This window comes from Macaca mulatta, chromosome 16, assembly GCF_049350105.2.
Source record: "Macaca mulatta isolate MMU2019108-1 chromosome 16, T2T-MMU8v2.0, whole genome shotgun sequence".
Classification (NCBI taxonomy): Eukaryota; Metazoa; Chordata; class Mammalia; order Primates; family Cercopithecidae; genus Macaca; species Macaca mulatta.
In genome coordinates, this window is record NC_133421.1 from 3,404,823 (window position 1) to 3,431,552 (window position 26,730).

Genomic DNA, 26,730 nt, shown 5'->3' on the forward strand with positions numbered 1-26,730 from the left:
CTTTTCATGCCTGGCCCTCGGACCGAATGCCTCGGACGAATGATGTTGGGATTCGGACCTTGTTGGGTGCTGGAAACTTTTGCCTGTAATTATTCTTGAGCTTTTTTCAGGGATACAGTTAACTTGGAGACAGTTTGATCTTTTGGTGTGTTGCTTTTAAGATTTACTAGGCGGGATCAGAGAGCTGCCTTTAGTCTAGGTGCAGTTATTCCCAATACTGAATCAGGACCTGACAGGCTGTTCTACTTCGTGCCCCATGAATATGAATTTTTCCCGTCTGACTGGTAGAAACAGGTACGATTTCAAGCTTGCTATAAACACAGGCATGGCTCCTTCTGGCCTTCTCAGATGATTCTCACCCTGGCCTCAGATAGTATCCACACACACACGGGCCGACCAGTACTCTGCTGACTACCCAGGAGACCTGCCACCCATCTCTGGAGTTCTCTGCGTACAGCCCTCTCTTCTCTGCTCCTCTGTCCGGCCAGCTGGACGGTGACCTCCCCAGACTCTTGGCCCCCTAAGCCCTCGAGGCCCTGAGCTGTGCAGACTCACTCGCTCTCCTTCCTGCGCACAGCGGTCGCTGCCCTTCATTGCTTCGTGTCTCGTGTCTTGAAAACCGTGTGTTTCAGATATTTTCTCCCTTTTTGGTGGGGGGAGGGGGTTATTTTAGGTGTCAGGGTAAACCTGGTCTCTGTTGCTCCATCATGTCCCGTACATAGTTTTAAAAGTTGCGTATTTTTGCAAGGTGTGTCCTTAAAAACAAAACAGCATTCTCCTGGCTCACTTTCCTTTGGCCTCTGACTCCTGTCTGGAGACAGTCTGTTTCAGATCTACAGCTGTTTCATCTCTCTTTGTCTCCGTATTTCTAAGTAACACGTTTGTGCTGCTCTTTGTTAATTCTTTCAGTTGAAACATTTGTTTATTAACTTCACACTACAGGAGATTAGAATGTGGCGTGCTCTCGCTCTCTCTCTCTCTCTCTCTCTCTCTCTCTCTCTCTCTCTCCCCTGCCCTCCCTCCCTCCCCCCACCCCCAGCTCTTTTTTTCTTTTTTAAGTCTCGCTCTGTCACCCAGGCTGGAGTCCAGTGGTGTGATCTGAGCTCACTGCAACCTCCGCCTCCTGGACTCAAGCAATCCTCCTTGCCTCAGCCTCCTCAGTAGCTGGGATTACAGGTGTGCACCACCGCTCCCTGCTAATTTTTGTTTGTTTGTTTGTTTGTAGCGATGGAGTCTCACTGTGTTGCCCAGGCTGGTCTCAAACTCCTGGGCTCAAGCAATCCACCCACTTCAGCCTCCCAAAGTGCCAGGATTACAGGTGTGAGCCACTGTGCCCAGCTTAGCATGTAGCTCTCTTATACTTCCCCTATCCCGCTGTCCACATGGAAGAAGTAGATGTTAATATCAGATTAGATCAAAATTAATTAATTAATTAATTTATTTATTTATTTGAGACAGAGTCTCGCTTTGTTGCCCAGGCTGGAGTGCAGTGGCATGATCTAGGCTCACTGCAACCTCTACCTCCCAGGTTCAAGTGATTTTCCTGCCTCAGGCTCCCAAGTAGCTGGGATTACAGGTGCCCGCCACCATGCCCGGCTAATTTTTGTATTTTTAGTAGAGATGAGGTTTCGCCATGTTAGCCAGGCTAGTCTCGAACTCCTGACCTCAGGTGATCTACCTGCCTTGGCCTCCCAAAGTGCTAGGGTTACAGGCATGAGCCACCGCGCCCAGTCAAAATTTATATATTTACTTATTTGGAGACAGGGTCTTGCTTCGTCATCCAGGCTGGAGTGCAGTGGCTCAAACACGGCGCACTGTAGCCTCGACCTCCCAGGCTCAAGCAATCTTCCCACCTCAGCTTTCCCAGTAGCTGGGAGCGTGAACCACCACACCCAACTAATTTATTTTATTTTATTTTTATTTATTTATTTTTTTGAGACGGAGTCTCACCCTGTCACCTAAACTGGAATGTGATGGCACGATCTTGGCTTGTTGCAGCCTCCACCTCCTGACTTCAAGCAATTCTCCCACCTCAGCCTCCTGAGTAGGTAGGGTTACAGGTGCCCGCCACCACACCTGGCTAATTTTTTGTATTTTTAGTAGAGACGGCGTTTCACCATGTTGGCCAGGCTGGTCTCGAACTCCTGACCTCATGTGAGCCACCACGCCCAGCCCCAACTAATTTTCATATTTTTTGTAAAGACAGAGTTTTGTCATGTTGCCGAGGCTGATCTTGAGCTCCTGAGCTCGGGTAATCTGCCCGCCTGTCTCCCAGTGTGCTGGGATTACCAACATGAGCCCTTGCATGGGGCCAACATCAAAATTTAAATGGCCGGTCAGATTTAAGTTTTTCTATGAAACATATCTTGCTTTGTTAAAAATTTAAAGTTTTCAAAACATATGTGTAGAAGGCAACTTTCAAATGGTTGTTATGTTTTCAGATAGATGTTTTTGGTAAGCAGAACAACATCATTTTATTGTTTTACTAATCAGCCAATTTTTGAACTAAATCTGAGGTCACTAAGAGATGATGGTCAGTCATGAATATTTGGAAAAACATTTGTGATATAATTTATAGAAAAGACATGTTCAGAGTGTATCGAATAATTTTAATGACATATCACTCATTAAATACATATATTAACTAACTATAACTGTGACACTGAAAATATAAAATTGACTTTAAGCCGATCAGCATCAGGAAGCTGGAAGATGGTCGTGTGGCTTGTCTGAAATCTTCCAGCGTCTTTATCTCCTCTTTCCCAAGTGATTTCCCGTAGGAGGCTGTGTTTGAACTCAGAGAAGCAGCCGTTTCTTAAAAACTAAACTGTCTCTCTGCTGCTCCCAATAGACAGAGGTGCTTAGCTGCTTCCCACTGAAGCACACGAATTCACTGTCTTGATTTAACCTTACCAACATATGCGGGGCACAGTGGCCCATGCCTGTAATCCCAGCACTTTGGGAGGCTGAGGCGGGCAAATCACCTGAGGTCGGGAGTTCAAGACCAGCCTGACCAACATGGAGAAACCCCCTCTCTACTGAAATACAAAGTTAGCCGGGCATGATGGCAGGTGCCTGTAATCCCAGCACTTTGGGAGGCTGAGGCGGGCAAATCACCTGAGATCAGGAGTTTGAGACTAGCCTGGCCAATATGGTGAAACCTCATCTCTACTAAAAGTACAAAAAATTAGCTGGGCAAGGTGGCGTGCGCCTATAGTCCCAGCTACTTGGGAGGCTGAGGCAGGAGAATCGCTTGATCCTGGGACTCGGAGGTTGCATTGACCTGAGATTGCACCATTGTACTCCAGCCTGGGCAACAGGAGTGAAACTGCGTCTCAAAGATAAATAAATAAAAATAACCTTAGCAACGTGGTTCTTCAATTTGTCCGTAACTAACTTTTACAGTAGTAGGGTTTTTGCTTAAGGATAAGTGGAATTGAATTGAACCCAGTAACTCTTACGCCGGAGACAAACTGCATCCTGTCTTCGTTTTCCTACTTGGAAGTGAGTCCTGGCTTTTGCCCAAGTGAAATAATGGAAAAGAAAGGAAAGTTGGAGAGTCTCAGGTCTGGACCTTAGCTGTGAATTCAGCACAATCACAGAATGTTGAGATAGAGGAAACTGTTTTAGAGATCAGTTGATCAGTTTTTAATTATTAAATAAAAGCGTGAATGAGGCAGTGAAGTAACTTACCCAAGGTCACACAGTGGGGATGCTACAAGAAATGAGAATGAACATTTATCATTTCCCAGTGAGAACAGTTTCCATTGTGCCCAGAGCTTCAAAGATTAACCTTCATACCAAAGTTTTTGCCTACTTGAAAATTGTATTTAAGTACATAGATCGTGTGAGTGAGTCTATTGCAGGAATGTTATATACATAATTGAAATTATCTCTATTTCACATTTGTATATTTATCCATTAAAACTTGCATAATTAAAGAAATGTAAAATATAATTGAGATAATCAGACATCTGTTTTCTTTAATAAACCTTAATCTTGAATAGATAATATGGTTAAATGATTTCAAAAAGATAATATACTTACATGACTTCAAGTCACAGCTACCGGATTGTGTGTTCGGAGGAGTCTTACTCCTACCCTTGCCGCCCCCCACCCACTGCTGCCCTCTAGAGGTAGAGTTTTCGTGGTTTCTTTTTATCCTTCAGGCGTTTCTTCATGAGAATGTAACCAAATACAAATATATATTCTCGTTCTGTACTCCACTTTGCCTCCACAAAAGGCAGCATTCCGTGTACACTATCTTGTCTTTTTATCCTGCTTTTATTTATTTGTCATTATTTTAATAGAGGTGAGACCTCACTATGCTCTTCAGGCTGGTCTCAAACTCCTAGGCCCAAGCGATTCTCCCACTTCAATCCCAAAGTGCTAGGATTACAGGTGTGAGCACTGCACCCAGCCATATCCTGTTTTTTAAAAATTTTCTGGCCAAGTGCGGTGGCCCCCGCCTGTAATCCCAACACTTTGGTAGGCCAGGCTGGGCAGATTGCTTGAGCTCAGTTCACGACCAGCCTGGGCAACATGGTGAAACCCTGTCTCTACCAAAAATACAAAAAATTAGCCAGGTGTGGCGGTGCACACCTGCAGTCGCAGCCACCCGGGAGACTGAGGTGAGAGGATCACTTGAGCCTGGGAGGCAGAGGCTGCAGTGAGCCAGGGTCGTGCTGCTGTGCTCCAGCCTGGGTGACAGAGTGAGACTCCATCTCAAAAATAAAAAAAAAAGGTTTTTTTCTGGCCTAGAGGTATTTCCATATACTAGTATATGCTTAGAGATCTTTTTCTTTTTCTTTGAGACAGAGTCTCTCTGTCACCCAGGGTGGAGTGCAATGGCGCAATCTCAGCTCTGCCTTTTGGGTTCAAGCCGTTCTCCTGTCTCAGCTTCCCTAGTAGCTGGGATCACAGGCACCTGCCACCATGCCTGGCTAATTTTTTTATATTTTTAGTAGAGATGGGGTTTCACCCTGGTGGCCAGGCTGGTCTCGAACTCCTGACTTCAAGTGATCTGCCCACCTCTGCCTCCCAAAGTGCTGGAATTACAGGCGTGAGCCACCACACCCAGCCACAGTTTTAGTTTTTACACTGAAATTATTCATGCTGCTTCTGTCTTACACTGTTGTGGATTCTTGATTTATAGTGTTTTGGGCTTCATTTTCACACAACTTGGAATGTGCGGGTTTTCTCTGTTCCCTGGTTTCACGGAAGATGTCGTTTGTAATGAGGGATGTGCCTATGTCTGTGTGCGCGTGCACGTATGTGTACGCATGTATATGTGCACGTATGTGTGTACACGTATGTGTACGCACATATGTGTACGCAGCCGGTATTTGTTCCTATGGCTCTGTATTGGTTTTTAGAAGTGGGAAGATGTGGGGCTAGGCCATCACTATGTTCTTTCCAGAAATAGAACCTGCTAGATATTAATTTTTATTTACACAAATTGTAATTTGATCCTTTAAATTGGAGAGGGAATTGAGTAAGTAAAGTTCTAAATTATTAAATCGACACATCAGTTTTGTTTTGCAGTAGTAATGTTTTGTTAAAATGAGCGAATTGATTATCACATTCTCAGCTTTTAGGAAGGTGAGCTAAGACAAAGCAATGCTTAGCATTTTTCTGAAACCTTTGGATGCAGTCAGGACAAGAGAGAGGTGACTGTGCCCAGCTTTATCACCTCTGGCCAGGTTTCTAGTGTTTTTTTTGTGTGTGTGCTCTATTTAATTGAATGATTGCTTTGGACATTTTCTGTTTTGGGGGCAAAAGCCCAGTGAAGATGGGCTGGGCTCAGTGGCCAGTGGCTCATACCTTCAATACCTACACTTGGGGAGGCCGAGGCAGGAGGATCGCTGGAGGCCAGGAGTTCAAGACTGGCCGGGGCAACATAGTGAGACCCTGTCTCCACAAAAAAACAAACAAAAAAATTAGGCAGGCGTATTAGCACACTCCTCTAGTCCTGGCTCCTCAGGAAGCCGAGGTGGGAGGATCCCTTGAGCCCAGGAGGTCAAGGCTGCAGTGCTCTGTAGTCACACCAGTGTATTCCGGCCTGAGTGACAGATGGAGACCCTGTCTCAAAAAAAAAAAAAAAAAAAAGAAGATAGAGATGATGGAAGGATTGAAGGATACTTATTGCTTAGTCAGAAATATAGGGCTGTGGGCCGGGTGCCGTGGCTGACACCTGTAATCCCAGCACTGTGGGAGGTCGAGGCGGGAGGATCAGCTGAGCCCAGGAGTTCAAGATCAGCCTGGGTAGCTGTAGACACAAAAGTAGTCTCTACAAAAAAATACAAAAAATAAGCCAGGCGTGATCTTGTGTAACTGTAGTTCCATCTACTGGGGAGGCTGAGTGGGGGGATTGCTTGAGGCCAGGAGGTCAAGGCCTGTAGTGAGCCATGATCATGCCACTGCACTCCAACCTGGGCATCACAGCAATACCTGTCTCAAGGGGGCAGGGGCGGGGGGAAGAAAAAGAAAAGAAACACAAGGCTATGGGAAAATATTCCTCTATTTCCTCTCTCCAGTGTCTGTTAAAGCTCAGAGGGATGAGAAGATTGCTGTTCAGGATTACGTACTCTCGAATCTCATCGTAACCAGATCAGTGAGCCAGTGCGGAAATAGCTTTCTTGTAGTGACTTCTACCTCACAGGGCGTTTCACAGCAGTGCTTTCTCCTCTGTTGGGAAAGGAAGCATAGTCTGTACTAGCGGGTAGAGAACTGAAGTTCATTTTGTATTCTCCCAGCACCTAATCCAGAACTTGTGCCATGTGAGGTGACCAGTACAGTTACTTAAGTCCAGCCCACAAATAGGCAGGAATTCCAAAATGTGCATTGAAATTGTCTTGGCCGGGCACGGTGGCTCACTCCTGTAATCCCAGCACTTTGGGAGGCCGAGGCGGGTGGATCACCTGAGGTCAGGAGTTCGAGACCAGCCTGGCCAACATGGTGAAACCCTGTCTCTACTAAAAATACAAAAATTAGCCGGGCGTGGTGGCAGGCGCCTGTAATCCCAGCTGCTCGAGAGGCTGAGGCAGGAGAATCACTTGAACCTGGGAGGCAGAGGTTGCAGCGAGCTGAGATCGCACCATTGCACTCCAGCCTGGGGAATAAGAGCGAGACTTACCGTAATGTTGACCTGTGTTATTGGAATGGTTTGATTTGCAGGTGACACAAAGCAGAAGATGTATCAGAAGTTAAGTCTCTGCATTACTGCTTTGGGGCGTAATTTAATTTTTGGAGGGATTTTTACTTAGCTGTAGACTGAATTTTCTCGGTCTCGTGGCCCGCTGCTGTGCTGCCGTGCATTCCCTGGAAGGTAGCTCTTGCTGTGTCGAATGCACTGATTTCTTGCCGTCCATTTGGCTCTGGGCCGTCTCTTGTCTCTTGTGCCAGATTTGCACATCTGGTCCAGAGCAGGAGTTAAGGATTGGCTCTAGTAAGTGGATTAGTAGCTTTTCCTAATTATCAGATCTCATAACTAGAGTTGCGGCTGCCAGAATTGGTTGTTCACAGTTCACAGTTACCAAGATGATGATGAAGTACATGGATCTAGTCATAAAAGGCTCAGTTCAGGATGATGTCCTGCTTCCCAGCTGTGCGATTTGAGCAGGTTACATGGTTCCTCTAACCCAGCGTTCTCATCTGTTAGAGGGTATGATAATAGTGTCTACGTCATAGGGCTGGCAGGCACTGTAGGAATGCATGTACCTGCATTCTCCTGAATGCAGTACCTGAAGCAGGGTAAGCACTCAAAAAAGGGTAGTTATTATTTATACATATTATAGGGCTTGATTGGAGACTGGTTAAATATGCTGTGCTTCATTGAATCTCAGAATCCAGTGATCACAAGACTGTACCGTTATATTATGTACTACTAAAAGGAGGTGATGGTAAGACATTGATTTACATGAAAAAAATGTGGATCTTAGAATAGGTAAACTAAGGTAAGTCACATTTTTAAAAGTTGTGGTAAAATATACCTAACATGAAATTTACATTTGACCATTTTTAAGCATACAGTTCAGTGACATTAAGTCCATCAACATTGTTGTTGTACAGCCATCAAAACCATCCATCTTTGGAACTTTCTCGTCATCCCAAACCGAAACTCTCGTGCCCATTAAACACGAGCTCTCCATTCCCCACTCCCGCCAGTCTCTGGTAACCCTTCTTCTGCTTTCTGTCCCTGGGAATGTGTCTATGGTAGATCCCTCTTACGATTTAGCTACATTTTTTTTTTGAGATGGAGTCTCGCTCTGTCGCCCAGGCTGGAGTGCAGTGGCCGGATCTCTGCTCACTGCAAGCTCTGCCTCCCGGGTTCACACCATTCTCCTGCCTCAGCCTCCTGAGTAGCTGGGACTACAGGCGCCTGCCACGGCGCCCAGCTAATTTTTTGTATTTTTAGTAGAGATGGGGTTTCACCATGTTAGCCAGGAGGGTCTCGATCTCGTGACCTCGTGATCCGCCCGCCCTGGCCTCCCAGAGTGCTGGGATTACAGGCGTGAGCCACCGTGCCTGGCCTGATTTAGCTACATTTTTATAGAAATTGAATCTATGTGATCAGCAAGATTGGATGACCACGTCCTTTTCATCAAGGTTCTTAAACAAGCAGACATGATCTGAGGAGGGAATTATCTAGTTTAGAGATTTTGGAGGGAGGAAGTGGGAGGGAGTGTAGCAGGGGCTTATGTATTTTTATGGTACTCTTCTATTTTTGAATGTTTACATCTTTATTCTCTTGAATATAATTCATGAAGCAGGTAAAGATACAGCTTTTGTTCTATTTCTTTCCAACCACTTAGCCCCAGTACTATTTCCTGAGCAACTCATCTTTTTCTACTGATTTTAAAAAAGGTTCACTACAGAATTTTAGACTGTTCCTTCACGAGATGCCTCGTCAGAGAAGAGCAGTTTTCCTTTGCAATTTTATGTGACACTTTGTAAATTCAGAGATAATGGAAAAGCCAAAATGTAAACACAAAAATTTCACTGTCAATAATCTGGCTCTTTTTCTATGTAAATAAGGTCTCTCAATTCTTCTCTCCATAGGAAGAACTAAACGGTTCCATTTAACCTTTTTAATTTTATGCTAAATTTATTTTACTCTAATGGCACCACCACCTCTCATTTAGTCGTGCCAGTTAAGAGTAATATTGGCAGAAGTAAATTAAATCAGTGTGTAACGTGCCCGTTTGAGTTAGGACCTTGGAAAACGCAGCAGGAACGCAAACTCATCAGTTGGAAAAGGCAGAGACAGGGTGGCAGGTGGGAAGCCCTCCCAGCTGTGGGTACCATTTTTGTTCTTAGGGCACTCTAGTACATTTTTTTGAGTTGCCTTTGTGTGCTGCAGGTACCCTTGGTGAGCTGCCCAGAGGAGGCTGACTTCTGCCTTTTAGAGCCAGTCGCCAAGGCAAAGTCAAATTCCAGAAATCTGTTATTTCACAAAATGAGGTGTATTTTACAGTTTTCACATTCTTCAGCTCCATCAACACTTGTGTAAGGAGTGGTGGGTAAATACATACTCTTACGGTGGCATTTCTTATTTTCTGCTTCAGACACGCTCATTTCCCCCCTTTCCTTTTAATCTGCCTGTTTCCTTGACACACCTGCTTCTGAACCCCATTGTCATCTCTCCCTGCTGTGACGGTTCACCAGCACTTCACGGTACCGGAGCCTCTTTCAACTTGCGTTTTCCACCAACTGTCAGTTGCAAAATAAGGTTGCTTTGTTTGGGAGGGAGAGGGTAGAATCCTTTCCGAATGTCTCCTTTTCCTTTGAAGCAGGAGCACTTCAGAGACAATTGAACTGCTTTTAGGTTTTTCTTACCACCCAGCTTTTTCTTCTGATTGATCCTGCGGTGAACACACGGTTCTGTTGATGACATCGATTTGTTGCTATGGAAATAGTGGTAATGTCCCAGATTCAACCCAGTGACTTTACTGCAGGTTGTTGCAGGAGAAATGGGCAAGGCTTTAGGGGAGAACCTCATTAAAACTGAAGGCTATCAATTCTAAGCAGGTGAAAGGTAGATGGAGCCAACCTTTTGTGTAATGAAAACACAAAGTGAACCCCTAGCAGATGCACTGCGTGCCGTTGAATGCCTCCGCATGAATTCTAACCCATGGGAGTCTTTGACAAAATAAAAAAATTTACACTTTCCCAGAGCATTTCTTCCACCCCAGTTTAAATCTCTTAACTCAAATCCTTTGCACTAAAATGAGCTTTCCCTTTTGGTCTTCAGGACATGGGCAGCCACAAGCAGCTCCTCCAGCGTCAGCAGGCAGCCCGGCGGCAAGCAGCAAGCCCCAGCAACAGCATGGAAGCTCGGGAGCGGGTAAGACGCCTCACGAGGGCACGCGCTGACCGTGGGCGTCAGGCTTGGGAATCATGTTTTGAAATTTAATCTGGGACTAAAGGGAGTTTTCCAGATGCCATTCATTACAGGGTTGTGTCTTGCAAAGGAAAATTCTGATTCATATTTTAGAGTATGTGATTGAAAAAATGATTAAAGATTGTCTTTTTTTTTTTTTTTTTTTGAGGTAGGATCTTGCTCTGTCACCCAGGCTGGAGTGCAGTGGTACCATCACAGCTCATTGCAGCCTTAACCTCCCAAGTAGCTGGTACTGTGGGCACATGCCGCTGTGCCTGGCTAATTTTTTTGTAGAAATGATGTCTTACTATGTTGCCCTGGCTGGTCTCAAACTCCTAGCCTCAAGCAATCCTCCGTCCTTGGCCTCCCAAAGTGCTGGGATTATAGGTGTGAGCCAGAGTGTCCAGCCAAAGATAGTCTTTTAAAGATACTTAATAGTCAGACTTTTTTTAAAAAAAAAAAAATCAAATTGATACATTCTTCTCTGTTCATAGTTTACCATGTAGTTTCTTAGTTTCCCACCTCTTCAGGTTTTACACCCTCTGACTTTCTGCGAATTTGCATTCCTTTCAAGTTCTTGCCTCTTAACTATTCAGGACCCACTTAGTAAATTTGGCTTGTCCGTCTCCAAGTTTCCCATTTTGGGCCTCGTGGGTGTTTATCGTTTGCGTGAAGACAGTATTACTTACATTGGTCATAGGTTCTCCTTCTCAATTTCATGGATGAGAAATGGTTTCTTCATTTACTTTTCTCTGCAGCAGGTCCTGAGAGGCCCTAATGAAATCATTTTGTTTACTTTCTGGCCTTTACTTTAGGAACCTCTTGATTTGGGAAGTCACCGTTGAAAATTTGGATTTGTAGAATGTGGTTGGATTTATTTTTAGAGGTCCTTTTTTCTGTCACGGCTTCACATACACCTCCTCTCCTCCCCTCAACTATTAGTTTCTATTTTTCAGTGCTAAGATTCTAAGAAAAGCGAGGTTAAGACGTCACTAATGTTTCTGTGAAACTTTCAGGACGTTTCCCCCCATTGCTCTTCGTTGTTTTTAATCTGCCTCGCAATGTCTGTCTACCTCTCTCGCTCTTACGAGCTCTCTCTCTCTCTCGCTCACTCTCTCTCTCACTTTTACGAGCTCTCTCTCTCTCGCGCTTTCTTTCTCGCTCTTACGAGCTCTCTCTCTCTCTCTCTCCTTTTATAAGTGGATCTATTTATACACAACTCTCAAATAATATGCTGTTGGCCAGGCGTGGTGGCTCACGCTTATAATCCCAGCACTCTGGGAGGCTGAGGTGGGCAGATCACCTGCAGGAGTTCGAGACCAGCGTGGCCAACATGGTGAAACCCCATCTCTACTGAAAATACAAAAATTAATCAGGCGCGGTGGTGTGTGCCTGTAATCCCAGCTACTCGGGAGGCTGAGGCATGAGAATCGTTTGAACCCAGGAGGTGGAGGTTGCAGTGAGCCAAGTTTGCACCAGTGCCCTCTAGCTTGGACAACAGAGTGAGATTCTGTCTCAAAAGAAAAAAAAAAAAATACACACACACACACACATACACTTTTGAAGAGGGTGGTGAAATAGACTCTAACGTAGTAAATAATCATTTCCTTAGGCTGATATACAAATAGTACATTATTCCTCTCTCTCCCTCCACAGAATTATTTTTCTGGTTGTCTATCTTTGCCTTATATTAAAATACATTTAAAAAAATCTGGGCTGGGCACAGTGGCTTACACCTGTAATCCCAGCACTTCGGGAGGCCAGAGCAGGGAGGATTGCTTAGCCCAGGAGTTTGATACCAGCCTGGACAACATAGTAAGATCCTATCTCTATAAAAATATTTTTAAAAGAATCAGTCGGGCATGGTGGTGCACGCCTATAGTCCCAGTCACTCGAGAAGCTGAAGTGGGAGGATTGTTTGAGCTCAGGAATTTGAGGCTGCAGCGAGCTAAGATCATGCCACTGCACTCCAGCCTGGGGGACAGAGCAAGACCTTGTCTCAAAAAAATGAAAATCAGTTAATGTTCCCTAAACTATGTAGTGAAAGAAAATGAACTGGATATGTACGGAGGAGAAGCTACCCAGCATGAAATAAATTGGATGAATGGATGCTTGTGTGTGTTTTATGAAATTATAAATTACGTATGGGTATACACATGTATTCTACAAAGGACATGCGTTTCCGTACACAGTCTTGAGGTAATTACTGTTGTGTGTGTATTGATCTCTCTTGACTCCCCCGTTAGAACAGAAAATTTTAACCCTGGAACACTCCTATGTATATTTTTTACTAATTACTACGAGTGCCTAGAAGGGTGTGGTACATGCTGTGGAAACTCCGTAAATAAATACTGGATAGATGGTGTATTGATCCTTTTAGCCAAATTCTATTCTGAAAAAATGTTTTGATATAGAGGGTATGAAATCACTGAACTAAATTATATTTTCTGAATTTGGAGGTTGAGTTTTGCAGACACGTGGTGCGTCTAAAAGAACGCATCTGATCCCTGTGGCTTCCCGGTGCCGGGCAGCTGCTCAGGTTTGGATTAAGGAGGCGGAAGGGTCTTAGTGGTCACCCACTTACGTGTCTTGACCAGAACTGATTCCTGCCCTTTACTCAACTCATTCTTACGGACTTCACTCTAGACTATTTAGTCCTCTAGACGCGTGGAGATCTGGGAGTTGTCTGGGGATTCGGAGGCCATCGATTTGTGATACGTCCTTTACGTCCTGTCTTTCCTCTTGCTTTTTTTCTTACGTAACTCGTGCCTTGCCGTCAGTTTTACCAGTTACGACAGTTGATTTCCTTTTTCTGACCCTTTATCTTGCCCATTGAGGCAAGAGAAGTGTGTAAGAGGGCGGCCTTCAGAAAGAACAGTGTCTGGATTCATTACCATTATTGCCTTGACCTCGGGGCTGACGTCAGCAAACGTAACAGTGAGCGTCTGTGTGCGCAGCCTTCGTTCTAGATTGCTTTTCTAGCCTCCAGCCTCAGTCTTGTTTGATCTGCGTATCTCTTGCATGCTACAAAGGAAAAGCTTTGCCTCTCGTGTTATAGGATTTCACTAGCGGCACCTCAAACATTTAGAGTTATTGTAAAGCTTACTATAAAAAAGCTAAGTAGAATAATAATGCTCCTTTCTGTTTGCGTTTGTTTTTTAAGGTTCCACTGTTTCTAAGGCTTATGGTGCTTCAAAGACATTTGGAAAAGCTGGAGGTCCCAGCCTGTCAAACACTTCTGGGGGAACACAGTCCAAAGTGGTGCCCATTGCCAGCCTCACTCCTTACCAGTCCAAGTGAGTTATGCATAGAATAAGTTCAGAGTGTGATTACAGAATCGTAGAAGCTGTTATGGACCCTTGAGTTATTTATGCGCAAACTTCAGGGTTACCACCAAATAAAATGGGTTTACTCTTTTTTTTTTTCTGAGGAGGAAAGGGGTACAGATTGTGGCAACCTTTAACTCTTGTTGGAAAATACAGCAATAGCAATCTGCCATAGCCTGTGAGGTTTCATTCATTTTGAAAGAATTTGAAATTAAAAATATTTAATGCTTAATCAGTTGGTAGTCTTATGAGTAAAAATAAATATTTCTGATAATTCAAAAGGCATTTACTCTTCTCCTATAAATAGGTGACTTCGTCTTTGGTTTAGTTGGCTAGATAATCTGCAGAATTTGTATTAACCACATTAACATACCCTGAGCCTATATTTCATTTATATGACTTTTTCCACTAAAAATTAATTTGAGGCTGGGCGTGGTGGCTCATGCCTGTCATCCCGGCACTTTAGGAGGCTGAGGTGGGCGGATCACCTGAGGTCGGGAGTTCGAGACCAGCCTGGCTGACATGGTGAAACCCTGTGTCTACTAAAAATACAAACATTAGCCAGGTGTGGTGGCGGACTCCTGTAATCCCAGCTACTCAGGAGGCTGAGGCAGGAGAATCACTTGAACGCGGGAGGCAGAGGTTGCAGTGAGCTGAAATCGTGCCACTGCACTCCTGCCTGAGTGACAGAGTGAAATTCTGTCTCACAAAACAAATACACAAAATAAAGTAATTTGAATAGTTAAAAATTAGAGTTCCTGGCTGGGCGCGGTGGCTCACGCCTGTAATCCCAGCACTTTGGGAGGCCGAGGCGGGCGGATCACAAGGTCAGGAGATCGAGACCACGGTGAAACCCCGTCTCTACTAAAAATACAAAAAATTAGCCGGGCGCGGTGGCGGGCACCTGTAGTCCCAGCTACTCAGGAGGCTGAGGCAGGAGAATGGCATAAACCCAGGAGGCGGAGCTTGCAGTGAGCCGAGATTGCGCCACTGCACTCCAGCCTGGGTGACAGAGCGAGACTCCGTCTCAAAAAACAAAAAACAAACAAACAAAAAAAATTAGAGTTCCTTTTTCAGAATCCTTCCAGATATGTTTACATTTATTCTTCAATACTCTGTAATGCAGGAAGATATTTTTCCCTGTGAAATTATAAGTAAGGTACCTAATGTGCCCTGTGCCTCCTTTTTCCGTGCCTCTCTGCAAGGTCATGCTGCTTCGGCGTGTTCTCCCTGATGGTCCACCGACATCGTGGATTTCTATTCAGGGTACATTAGGAGTGAGGCAGAAGTTTGACACCAGTTACATCAGTTCCCATAATTGAAAACCATGGCAAAATATAATTGCTGGTGTTACTGTATTTTCCAGCTTAGAACCTTTCATTAAGGGGATATTGTTGCCTTGGTGATGCTTTTTGGAGAAGGGAGAGAGTTTATAAATTTACTTATTTGACAGGAGAATGAGTTAGTATTAAATCACCTTGCATGTTTTACTATTTGCTTATTCTGTAAACTGTCAAACCGATGTGTCATCTTGGGGTTTTAATTAGCTGGATTAAAATACAGGTTGGAAAATGAAATATGTGTTTGAAGACGAGAAAGGCTGTAGGAAGATGATTTCTTACTTGATCTTTTCTAAGGAAGACTCCAAACACTAATATAATCGATTTGGTTTGTAGGTGGACTATTTGTGCTCGTGTTACCAACAAAAGTCAGATCCGTACCTGGAGCAACTCCCGAGGGGAAGGGAAGCTTTTCTCTCTAGAACTGGTTGATGAAAGTGTGAGTATTTGTCACGTGGGGAAGTAAGTAGTAGACTCACTGAGAAACAAAAAGCTCAGCTCTGCGGGCCTATGAGGTGAAAAATAATAGTAGGCCAGAGACAAGCATGATTGTTATTGTGCTTTTCCCTCTGTCTTTTGATGCTGTCTGGAGTAGAGGGTTAAGGTCATAAATAAAATCTTTGATCTCAAGTACAGTGTTTGTAGCAGTAGAAAGTAGTTTTCTAAATGTGTAAGTAGCCCCATGGGCAGGAGGGACTGGAGACCATCTGATTTGCTGGCAGGTGCAGTCAGAGCACTGGGAGGTGATGCCTGCTTGTGAGCACAGTGCAGCTTTGGGCCACCGCAGAAGGCACACAGTTGTGCCCTTGGTACAGAAATGGTTTTGTGGGAAATGGGCTCTGACTGTGCACATTCTTTATTTGCTTTATTTAAACTAAACCAAACCATGACAATGAGACAAAATTCCTATCCCATGGAAGCATGACAGTCTTGATAGCTGTTCATCTATTAGTTTTATTAATAATTCCTGCAATTGCCGGGCATGGTGGCTCACGCCTGTAATTCCAGCACTTTGGGAGGCCAAGATGGGCAGATCACTTGAGGTCAGGAGTTTGAGACCAGCCTGGCTAACATAGTGAAACCCCGTTTATACTAAAAATACAAAAATTAGCCAGGTGTGGTGGCAGGTGCCTGTAGTCCTAGCTACTTGGGAGGCTGAGGCAGGAGAATCGCTTGAACCCAGGAGGCAGAGGTTGCAGCCAGCCAAGATTGCACCACTGCACTCTAGCCTGGGCGATAGAGCAAGACTCCATCTAAATAATAATAATAATAATAATAGTAATAATAATAATTCCTAAAATGTACTTCAGCCTTCTTTTCAAACTGCTGCAGATTTCCTGTTGGTTCAAACTCCCAAAGGGGGAGAAAAAAAAGTAGATGTCTTTTTTTTTTTTTTTTTTTTTTCTGGAAGTTAACACCCAGAATGTTTGACTGTGTGATGGCAGAATCAATATTAGAACCTAATTTTTTTTTTTTTTTTTTTTTTTTTTTTTTTTTTTTACAAAGTATTGCTCCAATGTGTGGTGGGTTGGCTAAAATTTCTTGTCCACCTGTAGCATTCTGGCTGACAGAAAAGCAAAAGTGAAAATCAGATCACAAGCAACTTGAAAACATGACTTATTCTGACATTTTTGGCAATGGCCCCGAATGTGAAGTGGTTTGTCACCGAGAGGGCAGCTGAAGGGAGCTGGTGAATCACCCCCGTGCAGCACCTTCCTCGTGGGCTCCGGGCGTGTCCCTCAGTATTCAGCTGTTTTTGGTTTTTATTGTCAGAATAAATTAAACTCGTCGTTGCCCTTTTGTGCTGTTGTGTTTCTCAGTTGAGGCTAATGCAGCATGATTATGGGATCAGCTAGTTGAAATTCTCATTCTTCAGCGGGGCCAGTGACTTGAATGTGTGACTGTAAAATGCGGGTTCCTGGGATGTCCGTAGTCCTCTCTGGGCCCCGTTTGTGTGTGTGCCCCTGCTCTCAGATGTCACTTGGTGCTGGGGTGGCCTGTGTTCGATCCCAGTGTCACTTGGTGCTGGGGTGGCCTGTGTTCGATCCCAGTGTCACTTGGTGCTGGGGTGGCCTGTGCTCAGTCCCAGTGTCACTTGGTGCTGGGGTGGCCTGTGTTCGATCCCAGTGTCACTTGGTGCTGGGGTGGCCTGTTTTCAGTCCCAGTGTCACTTGGTGCTGGGGTGGCCTGTGTTCGATCCCAGTGTCACTTGGTGCTGGGGTGGCCTGTTTTCAGTCCCAGTGTCACTTGGTGCTGGGGTGGCCTGTGCTCAGTCCCAGTGTCACTTGGTGCTGGGGTGGCCTGTGTTCGATCCCAGTGTCACTTGGTGCTGGGGTGGCCTGTGTTCAGTCCCAGTGTCACTTGGTGCTGGGGTGGCCTGTGTTCAATCCCAGTGTCACTTGGTGCGGGGGTGGCCTGTGCTCAGTCCCAGTGTCACTTTGGTGCTGGGGTGGCCTGTGCTCAGTCCCAGTGTCACTTGATGCTGGGGTGGCCTGTGTTCGATCCCAGTGTCACTTGGTGCTGGGGTGGCCTGTGCTCAGTCCCAGTGTCTCTTGGTGCTGGGGTGGCCTGTGCTCAGTCCCGCAGCCCTAACCTGCCCACTTGCTTCTGCAGGGTGAAATCAGAGCTACAGCTTTCAACGAGCAAGTGGACAAGTTCTTTCCCCTTATTGAAGTGAACAAGGTATGGCTGTGCTGACTTGAGAACTGACACGCCCCGGGGTGGAGGCGGATGAGAAGACTCTGGCCCAGGGGAGGGGTGTGTGGTGACAGACCAGGGGTTTCTGTCCAATATGATGGCAGTCTCAAATTCTGTGACGTGGCCTCCTGCGCAGGTGTATTATTTCTCGAAAGGCACTCTGAAGATTGCTAACAAACAGTTCACAGCTGTTAAAAATGACTACGAGATGACCTTCAATAACGAGACTTCCGTCATGCCCTGTGAAGACGACCGTCATTTACCTACGGTTCAGTTTGATTTCACGGGGATCGATGACCTCGAGAGCAAGTCGAAAGACTCACTCGTAGGTAAGCTCATGCATGGGACGGAGGAGCAGGGAGGACTCGCTTTCTTTGCACCGTACGGGGCGGTGTCAGGACTTCAGTGCTTGCCCTTCACCCTTTGCTGGCGTCAGAGTGGGAGCCTTGAACGCCTCCTGCTCACACGCGCCTGTGTTTTAGACATCATCGGGATCTGCAAGAGCTACGAAGATGCCACTAAAATCACAGTGAGGTCTAACAACAGAGAGGTTGCCAAGAGGAATATCTACCTGATGGACACATCTGGGAAGGTGGTGACTGCCACGCTGTGGGGGGAAGATGTAAGTGCTAGGATGGGGCGGTCAGCACACACAGGAGGAGCTCCTGGGGTGGAGGCGGTCTTGTCCTGTAGGATGGGGTCTTCAGCACACACAGGAGAAGCTCCTCGTGGGGGCGATTTTGTCCTATGAGTTGGGAGCTTTCACCGTGTAGATGGGAAGGGTTGTGCTGTCTGGCAAATACTTGAAATCCTTTATCCTCCGTGAGATTTGCTGTGATTCAAGCTTTACGTGGGGAAACGCTCTTTCCCCCGACTCGAGGAAAGCGGTGATAGTTTCGATGTGTCTCTGAGCAGATTCTCGTGTGTGAGGTCTGTCTTGTATAAGATTCCGTGTACACTGATTACATTCACTCTACTATTGACTGTTTGCCTTGTTTCCTATAAAAACCGTCTCTGTTCTTCCTGCCAGTGACACTTGTCTATGTCTGGTGTTTCTTTTACAGGCTGATAAATTTGATGGTTCTAGACAGCCCGTGTTGGCCATCAAAGGAGCCAGAGTCTCTGATTTCGGTGGACGGAGCCTCTCCGTGCTGTCTTCAAGCACTATCATTGCGAATCCTGACATCCCGGAGGCCTATAAGCTCCGTGGTTGGTAAGTTTTGTGGGGCTAAACAAAGGGTTACTTGAGGCTGGGCTTTGAGAAAAGCTGGTTCCGGTCAGTATGTGAGCTCTGCCGAGCAGAAGGCTTCGTTACTGAGTGGTGCAGCTCCTGTGTTTCTGGGAGGCGTTATGCCTTCCGAGAGGAGGGCTTTAAAGTCCTTAAACTGACAAACCTGTCCTCCCAGGACAAACCTAGAGTCGGAGGAGGCAATTAGAATGTGAGTGCTGCCTGCTGACCTCGATCCTGCCACAGGAGGGGACGGCCAGGCTTCAGCGGCTGTGCGGAGTGCTGAGGGCGCCTTGCTTTCCAGGGCTTCAGCTCTGGGCCTCGGTGGTGTGGGGGGAACCCACGCTTTCTTTCTCTGTCAAGTCTTTGGTGCCGATCACATCTTCTAGTGTGTATTCACTGGACTCTGATCAAGTATGGTGAGAACAATGGGCTTTTTGTTAGGATTAGATTGCTATTCCCAAAGCACTCAAGGGATGAGGAGAGCCTGTTAAAATCTCCTCACTGTATCTAGCTTTTCAGGACATTCAAACTCTGTCTTAAAAGAGTGCTTCAAACCGAAACACGGGATGCAAGGATTGATGCGGGCAGGGAAAACACTTCGCCAGCCCGAGCTTCAGTAATTCCTGTAGCTGTAGTCACGGGGGATGTGCGTCGGTTTCCAGCTGTGTCTTAGGATTTAAGCAACTGAAGAATGAGCTTATTTTATATACTCCTCCTTTGTTTTGACTCATTTGAACCAATGGCACTGGTGTCTGACCAGTTTCCTGAGCCATCTTCTGGAATGTTCAGTCACTAAGCCATCCGCACGAGCACTGGGCCACACGTGTCTGCCGCACTGCAGGGTCCGTCCATAGTCTGACCAGAACTAGCCACAGATTTGGTTTGTTCTTGTTGCTTGATTTTCTTTCGCGCTCTGAAGCTCCACTCCAGGTTAATTGCATTCCCACGTTAAGGTCTTCATATTTTACTTGCCAGTAACCATGATCCTAGTCAACATAAAAAGCACGGCTGTCCCCAGAATAAAATAACTTGGCATTGATCAAAGACAAGTTCAGTGCACACACGCTATCTGGACAAGGATTAGAGATGTTTAGATCTTGGCCATAACAATGTAGAGTTTTTACTGTAAGAAGGGCCACCTCTCTCCTTGCTCTTGCTAGTCACCACTCCTGACGAGTGGTCTTTGGTGGCAAATATGTCCTTGGAGCTTTCGAAACCGTAAACTTGTGTAGCTAGTAGTGGAGAAACAGATTTATGGGCCTTGCTGTGCCCCTGTGAGGGATTTAGCCGCTGACCTGACAGGAGAAGGCAGTTGTCTGCAGCTTAGGGCACCATCCATTCTGTTCGATGGTCTCCGTTTCGGGAGCCTGTTCTCTGTGCAGTTACCCACCGTCGGATGGTGTTTGGCATATGCCTTTCATCTCAGGCCGGCTCCTCTCTGCCGCAGCTGTGATCCTGAGCACTTTCTCCTTGGCCCCTTTTTCTTCGTATCAGTTGATGTGTGATCAAGAAGTACAATCAATTTTCATAATTTAATACAAATTAACTTTAGTATTAGCAAAAGTAAAATTTCACTAAGAAAGTAAATCTACAAGAAAAAAGATAATGCCTTCTGATTAGTTGCTCTGGTTTATAAAATCTTTTGGACCAGGCATAGTGGCTCACGCCTGTAATCCCAGCACTTTGGGAGGCCAAGGTGGGCAATTGTTTGAGGCCAGGAGTTCAAGACCAGCCTGGCCAACATGGTGAAACCTTGTCTCTACAAAAAACACAAAAATCAGCCAGGCGTGGTGGCACGTGCCTGTAGTCCCAGCTAACTCGGGAGGCTGAGGCATGAGAAGCACTTGGCAGGAGGTGGAAGTTGCAGCGAGCCAAGTTGGTACCACTACCCTCCATCCTGGGTGACAAAGCAAGACTCTGTCTCAAAACAAAAAAAAACACTTTTGGCTTCTGTATCAGGCATAGGAGGCCTTTCATGGAAACCCTTTTGCTATCACGGTATATTGACTGTCCCTCTCCATACTGATACTTTTCGGGAAAGATCAGAATGCAGCTGCTGGCTGAGAATGAGCATTAGTAGCCTAAAGGACTAGCCCAGACGGCCACTTTATAGCTTACTGGTTGTTGACTTTCCCGGTTTCTGATTTTAGGCCTGGGGTGGTCCGGCCACTGCTGATAGGCAAGGCTAGTTTAAGAAGGGATTCTTCGGTACTTTGGCAGTGATTCTCTTCACCACTGGGGGGCATCAAAGCAACTGGGATTCAAAGAGAGGTCATTCCCTTTCTTCAGTAGACTTTGGGCCAGAAGCAGTGCCTCACGCCCTGAAATCCTAGCACTTTGGGAGGCCAAGGGAGGAGGAATGCCTGAGTCCAGGAGTTTGAGCTCAGCCTGGTCAACATAACAAGACCCTATCTCTAAAAAAAAAAAAAAAAAAAAATTTTAATGGGCCTGGGCATGGTAGTCCTGGTTACTTAGCGGGGCTAAGGTGGGAGGATCCCTTGAGCTCAGGAGGTCAGAGCTGCCTTGAACCGTGACTGTATCATTGCACTCCAGCCTGGCTGACAGAGTGAAACGCTGACACCATTTTTCTGTTTAATTTAAATATTTAAAAAAAGATAGAATTACGAAGATACTGACTTCAGCCGAGGTGACCGTGACCTGTGTGGAAGCTGGGCGGGTGGTGGGAAACCTGTGTCTGGCGTATAGCAACAAGTCGCGTGTTGAGAAGCATATCATACATACCGAGGACTCATCATCCGCTGTTTGTTCACGTTCTCAGGTTTGACGCAGAAGGACAAGCCTTAGACGGTGTTTCCATCTCTGATCTAAAGAGCGGCGGCGTTGGAGGGGGTAACACCAACTGGAAGACCTTGTACGAGGTCAAATCCGAGAACCTGGGTCAAGGCGATAAGGTACCCGGCATTCCTAACCACCTTCACAGAGGCCTGCAAAGTGTGCAGGAGGATAGATTTAGGAACCTGACTTCCGACACCAGCTGTCAGAGCTATAATTCCTACCCGGGGCTGTGACCCGAGTGTGACGTGGGCGTTGAGATTCCCTGGCAAGGGAAGTAGCCAGGTGGGCTCATGGGAGTGTGTGTTAACCCTCAGGGGACTGGAGGCAGGAGAGTCTGAAGAACTCTTAGAGTCAATTCCGAGAGGGATCTTGGAGCAGGGGTGACAGTCGAGCTTTGTGGTATCGTATCAGCTGCCTTTGGGTCCATGTGTCTTTTCTGTGATCCTTCCTGCAAATTAAAGTTCCCACATATCAAAAAGATGTTTTTTGAGATGAGCATTAGTCCGGCTCAGTGTCAAACATGAGGCAGTTTCACGGGTGCTGTTCCTGGCTGTAGAAGACAGTGTATTAACCTCGTAGGCTGAGAGCTGCCGGCATTCCCTGACAAGGATTGGCCCTGATATTTGACTTTTAGTTGCAGCTTTCCTTTCAGTGTTTGTATTTAATGACCCTCCTCCCATCTTGATCTAAACCTGTATTCTGCCGGCAGTTCAGTGTTTAGATCATTTATTTCTCCTTTATGCTCCTAAAATAGCAATGCCTGTCTTTTATTTTCGTCATATACAGTGTAGGTTTCCTTCCTACTCTCATTTCACTGTACACCCTCATCCATCATTGTCAACAGCAGCTCTTACAGTGCTCTTATAGAACATCTCGAGAATCAAACACTGGACAGATCCTTGTCGTCCTGTCATGGGACACCCAGTCTTTCGGTTCTCTGTAATCCCAGCCACCGGGGAGGCTGAGGCAGGTGGATCGCAGGAGCCCAGGAGTTCTACTGAGCAACGTGGGAGACCCCTTCTCTTAAAAACAAAAACTTACTTGCTAAAAAATGCTGACAATCATCTGAGCCTTCGGCAAGTCGTCATCTTCTCGTTGGTGGGGGTTTGTTTCAGTGTGGATGGCTGGCTGATCATGGCAATGGTTGCTGAACATCAGGGTGTCTTTGTCAGTTTCTTAAAATAAGACAGCAGTGAAGTTTGCCACGTTGGTTGACTCTTCCTTTCACAAAAGATTTCTCCGTAGCAGGTGATGCTGTTTGACAGCATTTTACCCACAGTAGAACTTTTTCAAATTGGAGTCTGTCCCTCTCGGGTCCTGTCACTGCTTTATCAACCATCGCAAAAGGATTTGCAAATTCTAAATCCTTTGTTGTCCTTTCAACAATGCTCATAGCATCCTCACCAGAAGAGATTTCATCTCGAGAAACTACTTTCCTTGCCCGTCGTAAGGAGCAGCTCCTCATCCGTTCAGGTTTGATCCTGAGATTACAGCAGTTCAGGCCCATTTTCAGGCCCCACTTCTGATTCTAGTTCTCTTGTTGTTTTCATCACATCTGCAGGTCCCTCCTCCACTAAAGTCTTGAAGCCTCAGTGTCAGCCATGAGGGTGGGAATCAACTTGTTCCAAACTCCTGTCGATGTTGGGATTTTGGCCTCCCATGAATCATGAATGTTCCTTTTTTTTTTTTTTAATTTGAGACAGGGTCTCATTCTGTCACTCAGGCCGGAGTGCAGTGGCTTGATGACAGCTCACTGCAGTCTCCACCTCCCAGGCTCCCAAGCTGGGACTACAGGTGCTACCACACCTGGCTAATTGTGTTTTTTGTAGAGACGGCATTTTGCCATGTTGCCCAGGCTGCTCTCAAACTCCTGGGTTCAAGGGATCTCCCTGCCTCAGCCTCCCAAAGTGCCAGGGGTTACGGGCGTGAGCCACTGTGCCCAGCCAACTGTTCTTAATAGCATCTAGAATGGTGAATCCTTTTCAGATTTTCAATTTACTTTCCCCAGATCCATCAGAGGAATCACTCTGGCGGCTATTGCCTCGTGAAATGTGTCTCTTAGACTTAAAAAGTCAAAGTTACTCCTTGATCTGCATGGGCTGCAGAATAGACGTTGTTATCAAGCATGAAAACAGTATTAATCTCCTTTACTGTGTGTCTCCATTGAGCCCTCGGGTGAACAGGTGCATTGTCAATGAGCAGTCGTATTTTTAAAGGAATCTCTTTTTCTGAGCAGTAGGTCTCAACAGTGGGCTTAAAACAGTCAATAAACCACACTATGCTGTCATCCAGGCTTTGAGGTTCTATTTATAAAGCAGAGGCAAAGTAGATTCAGCATAGTTCTTATGAGCCCTAGGATTTTTGACACGGTCAGCGCGCCCTGGCTTTACCTTACAGTCCCCAGCTGCATAGGCGCCTAACAGGAGAGTCAGCCTGTCCTTTGAAGCTTTGAAGCCAGGCGTTGATTTCTACTGTCTAGGATGAATGTTCTTGAAGGCATCTTCTTCCGGAAGACTGTTCTGTCTCCGCTGAACTCGGCTGTTGAGTGCAGCCACCTTCATTGGTGGTCTTAGCTGGATCTTCTGGAGAACTTGCTGCAGCTTCTCCATCAGCACTTGCTGCTTCACTTTCCACTTTTGTTATGGAGACGACTTCTTTCCTTAAACCTCATGAACCAACATCTGCTAGCTTCCATCTTTTCTTCTGCGGCTTTTTTTTTTTTTTGAGACAGAGTCTCACTTTGTCACCCAGGCTGGAGTGCAGTGGCACAATCACGGCTCACCTCAGCGTCCGGAGTAGCTGGGACTACAGGTGCACACCACCATGCCCTGACAGTTTTTTGTAGAGACTGGGTCTCACTATGTTGCCTGGCTGGTATCGAACTCCTGGGCTTAGGTAATCCTCTCACCTCGGCCTCCCAAAGTGCTGGGATTACAGGCGTGAGCCACCGCACCTGGCCTCTTCTGCAGCTTTCTCACCTCTCTCAGCCTTCATAGAATTGAAGAAAGGTGAGGCCTTGTTCTGGATTAGGCTTTGGCTTAAGAGAATGTTGTGGCTTGATCTTCTATCCAGACCACTACCACTTTCTCCATATCAGCAATAAGACTGTTTGCTTTCTTCTTTATATGTTCAAAGGAGAGAGACAGGAATAGTTAATTGGAGGATCAGTCAGCATACATACAACATTTATCAATATAAGTTCCCCATCTTATGTGGGTGCAGTTAGTGGCACCCCAAAACAACTACAATAGTGCCGTTAAAGATCACCATAGGCCAGGCACGGTGGCTCACGCCTGTAGTCCCAGCACTTTGGGAGACCGAGACGGGCGGATCACCTGAGGTCAGGAAATCAAGACCATCCTGACCAACATGGTAAAACCCTATCTCTACTAAAAATACAAAAATTAGGCCGGGCGCGGTGTCTCACGCCCGTAATCCCAGCGCTTTGGGAGGCTGAGACGGGCGGATCACGAGGTCAGGAAATCGAGACCTTCCTGGCTAACATGGTGAAACCCGGTCTCTACTAAAAATACCAAAAAAAAAAAAATTAGCTGGGCGTGGTGGCGGGCACCTGTAGTCCCAGCTACTGGGGAGGCTGAGGCAGGAGAATAGCCTGAACCCGGGAGGCGGAGCTTGCAGTGAGCCGAGATGGCGCCACTGCACTCCAGCCTGGGCGACAGAACAAGACTCCGTCTCAAAAAATAAATAAATAAATAAATAATAAATAAAAAATAAAAATACAAAAATTAGCCGGGCGTGGTGACACATGCCTGTAGTCCCAGCTACTCGGTAGGCTGAGGCAGGAGAATCGCTTGACCCTGGAAGGCGGAGGTTGCAGTGAGCTGAGATCGTGCCACTGCACTCTAGCCTGGTGACAGAGCAAGACTGTCTCAAACAAAAAAAAAACCCACCATAACAGATATAATAATAATGAAAAAAGGACCAGGCATGGTGGCTTACTGCTATAATCCTAGCACTTTGGGAGGCCAGGGTGGGTGAATCACTTGAGGTTTGGAGTTAGAGACCAGCCTGGCCAACATGGCAAAACCCCATCTCTACTAAAAAATACAAAAATTAGCCAGGTGTGGTAGCGCATGCCTATAGTCCCAGCTACTTGGGTGGCTGAGGCAGAAGAATCACTTGAACCTGGGAGGCAGAGCTTGCAGTGAGCCGAGATCACGCCACTCACTGCACCCCAGCCTGGGCGACAGAGCAAGGCTCTGTCTCAAAAAAAAAAAAAATATATATATATATATATATACACACACACACACACACACATAATGAAAAAGTTTGAAATCTTGTAAGAATTACCAAAATGTGACAGAGAGACATAAAGTGGGTACCTGCTATTGGGAAAATTGTGCATTTACTTGACCCAGGGGCACCACAAGTCCTCAATCTGTGAAAAATGCCCTATCAAGTGCAGTAAAGCAAAGCACAGTGAAGTGAGGTGCGCCTATAGTTGCAGCAGAGAGTATGACCAAACGCCTGCTGAGGCCTGAAATATTTACCATTCAGCCTTTTACAGAAGCAGCTTGCTGATCCCTGGCCTAAACAAGGAAAAGGTGAATCTAGGCCTAGAAATGACTGTCGTGTTTTTAACACGGGAGGAATGACTGATGGTTGCTGCGCTGGATTTGCGTGGTCCGCATTCTGTATTTCCTAGATCTGTGGCCTTTGGAGGATCACAGGATCAGGAGAAACAAATCTTTGTCTTTCATACAGTCTTCAAGCAAAGAGAAAACAATTTCACTTTTGATTAACTCAGTCTAGTTTAGAATTAACTCTTTTATTGTTAAGGAATTATATGCCTTAGAACTTGGCTTATTAGAACTTGGCTTATTACTTTCATGGGTTTTGTACTTGGCACATGTGATTTCTAAAAGTACTGAATGAATTATTCCCTGTGATCATTTGTGATCTTGAGGATTGGAATATATAAACACTTACCACCTA

General features: G+C 45.9%; 1 protein-coding gene across 2 annotated transcripts in view; it reads left to right on the forward strand.

The window, feature by feature from the left end:
* The window catches only part of RPA1 (replication protein A1), a 62,898-nt gene that overhangs the window by 26,039 nt on the left and 10,129 nt on the right, over window positions 1–26,730 (forward strand). For both annotated transcript variants that reach the window (XM_028835862.2, XM_028835864.2), the window contains exons 6-13: window positions 10,253–10,345; window positions 13,545–13,677; window positions 15,384–15,486; window positions 17,661–17,729; window positions 17,881–18,073; window positions 18,227–18,366; window positions 18,809–18,957; window positions 21,755–21,887. In XM_028835862.2, coding sequence (XP_028691695.1) covers window positions 10,253–10,345; window positions 13,545–13,677; window positions 15,384–15,486; window positions 17,661–17,729; window positions 17,881–18,073; window positions 18,227–18,366; window positions 18,809–18,957; window positions 21,755–21,887 — 1,013 coding nt within the window. The remainder of the gene's footprint in view (window positions 1–10,252; window positions 10,346–13,544; window positions 13,678–15,383; window positions 15,487–17,660; window positions 17,730–17,880; window positions 18,074–18,226; window positions 18,367–18,808; window positions 18,958–21,754; window positions 21,888–26,730) is intronic.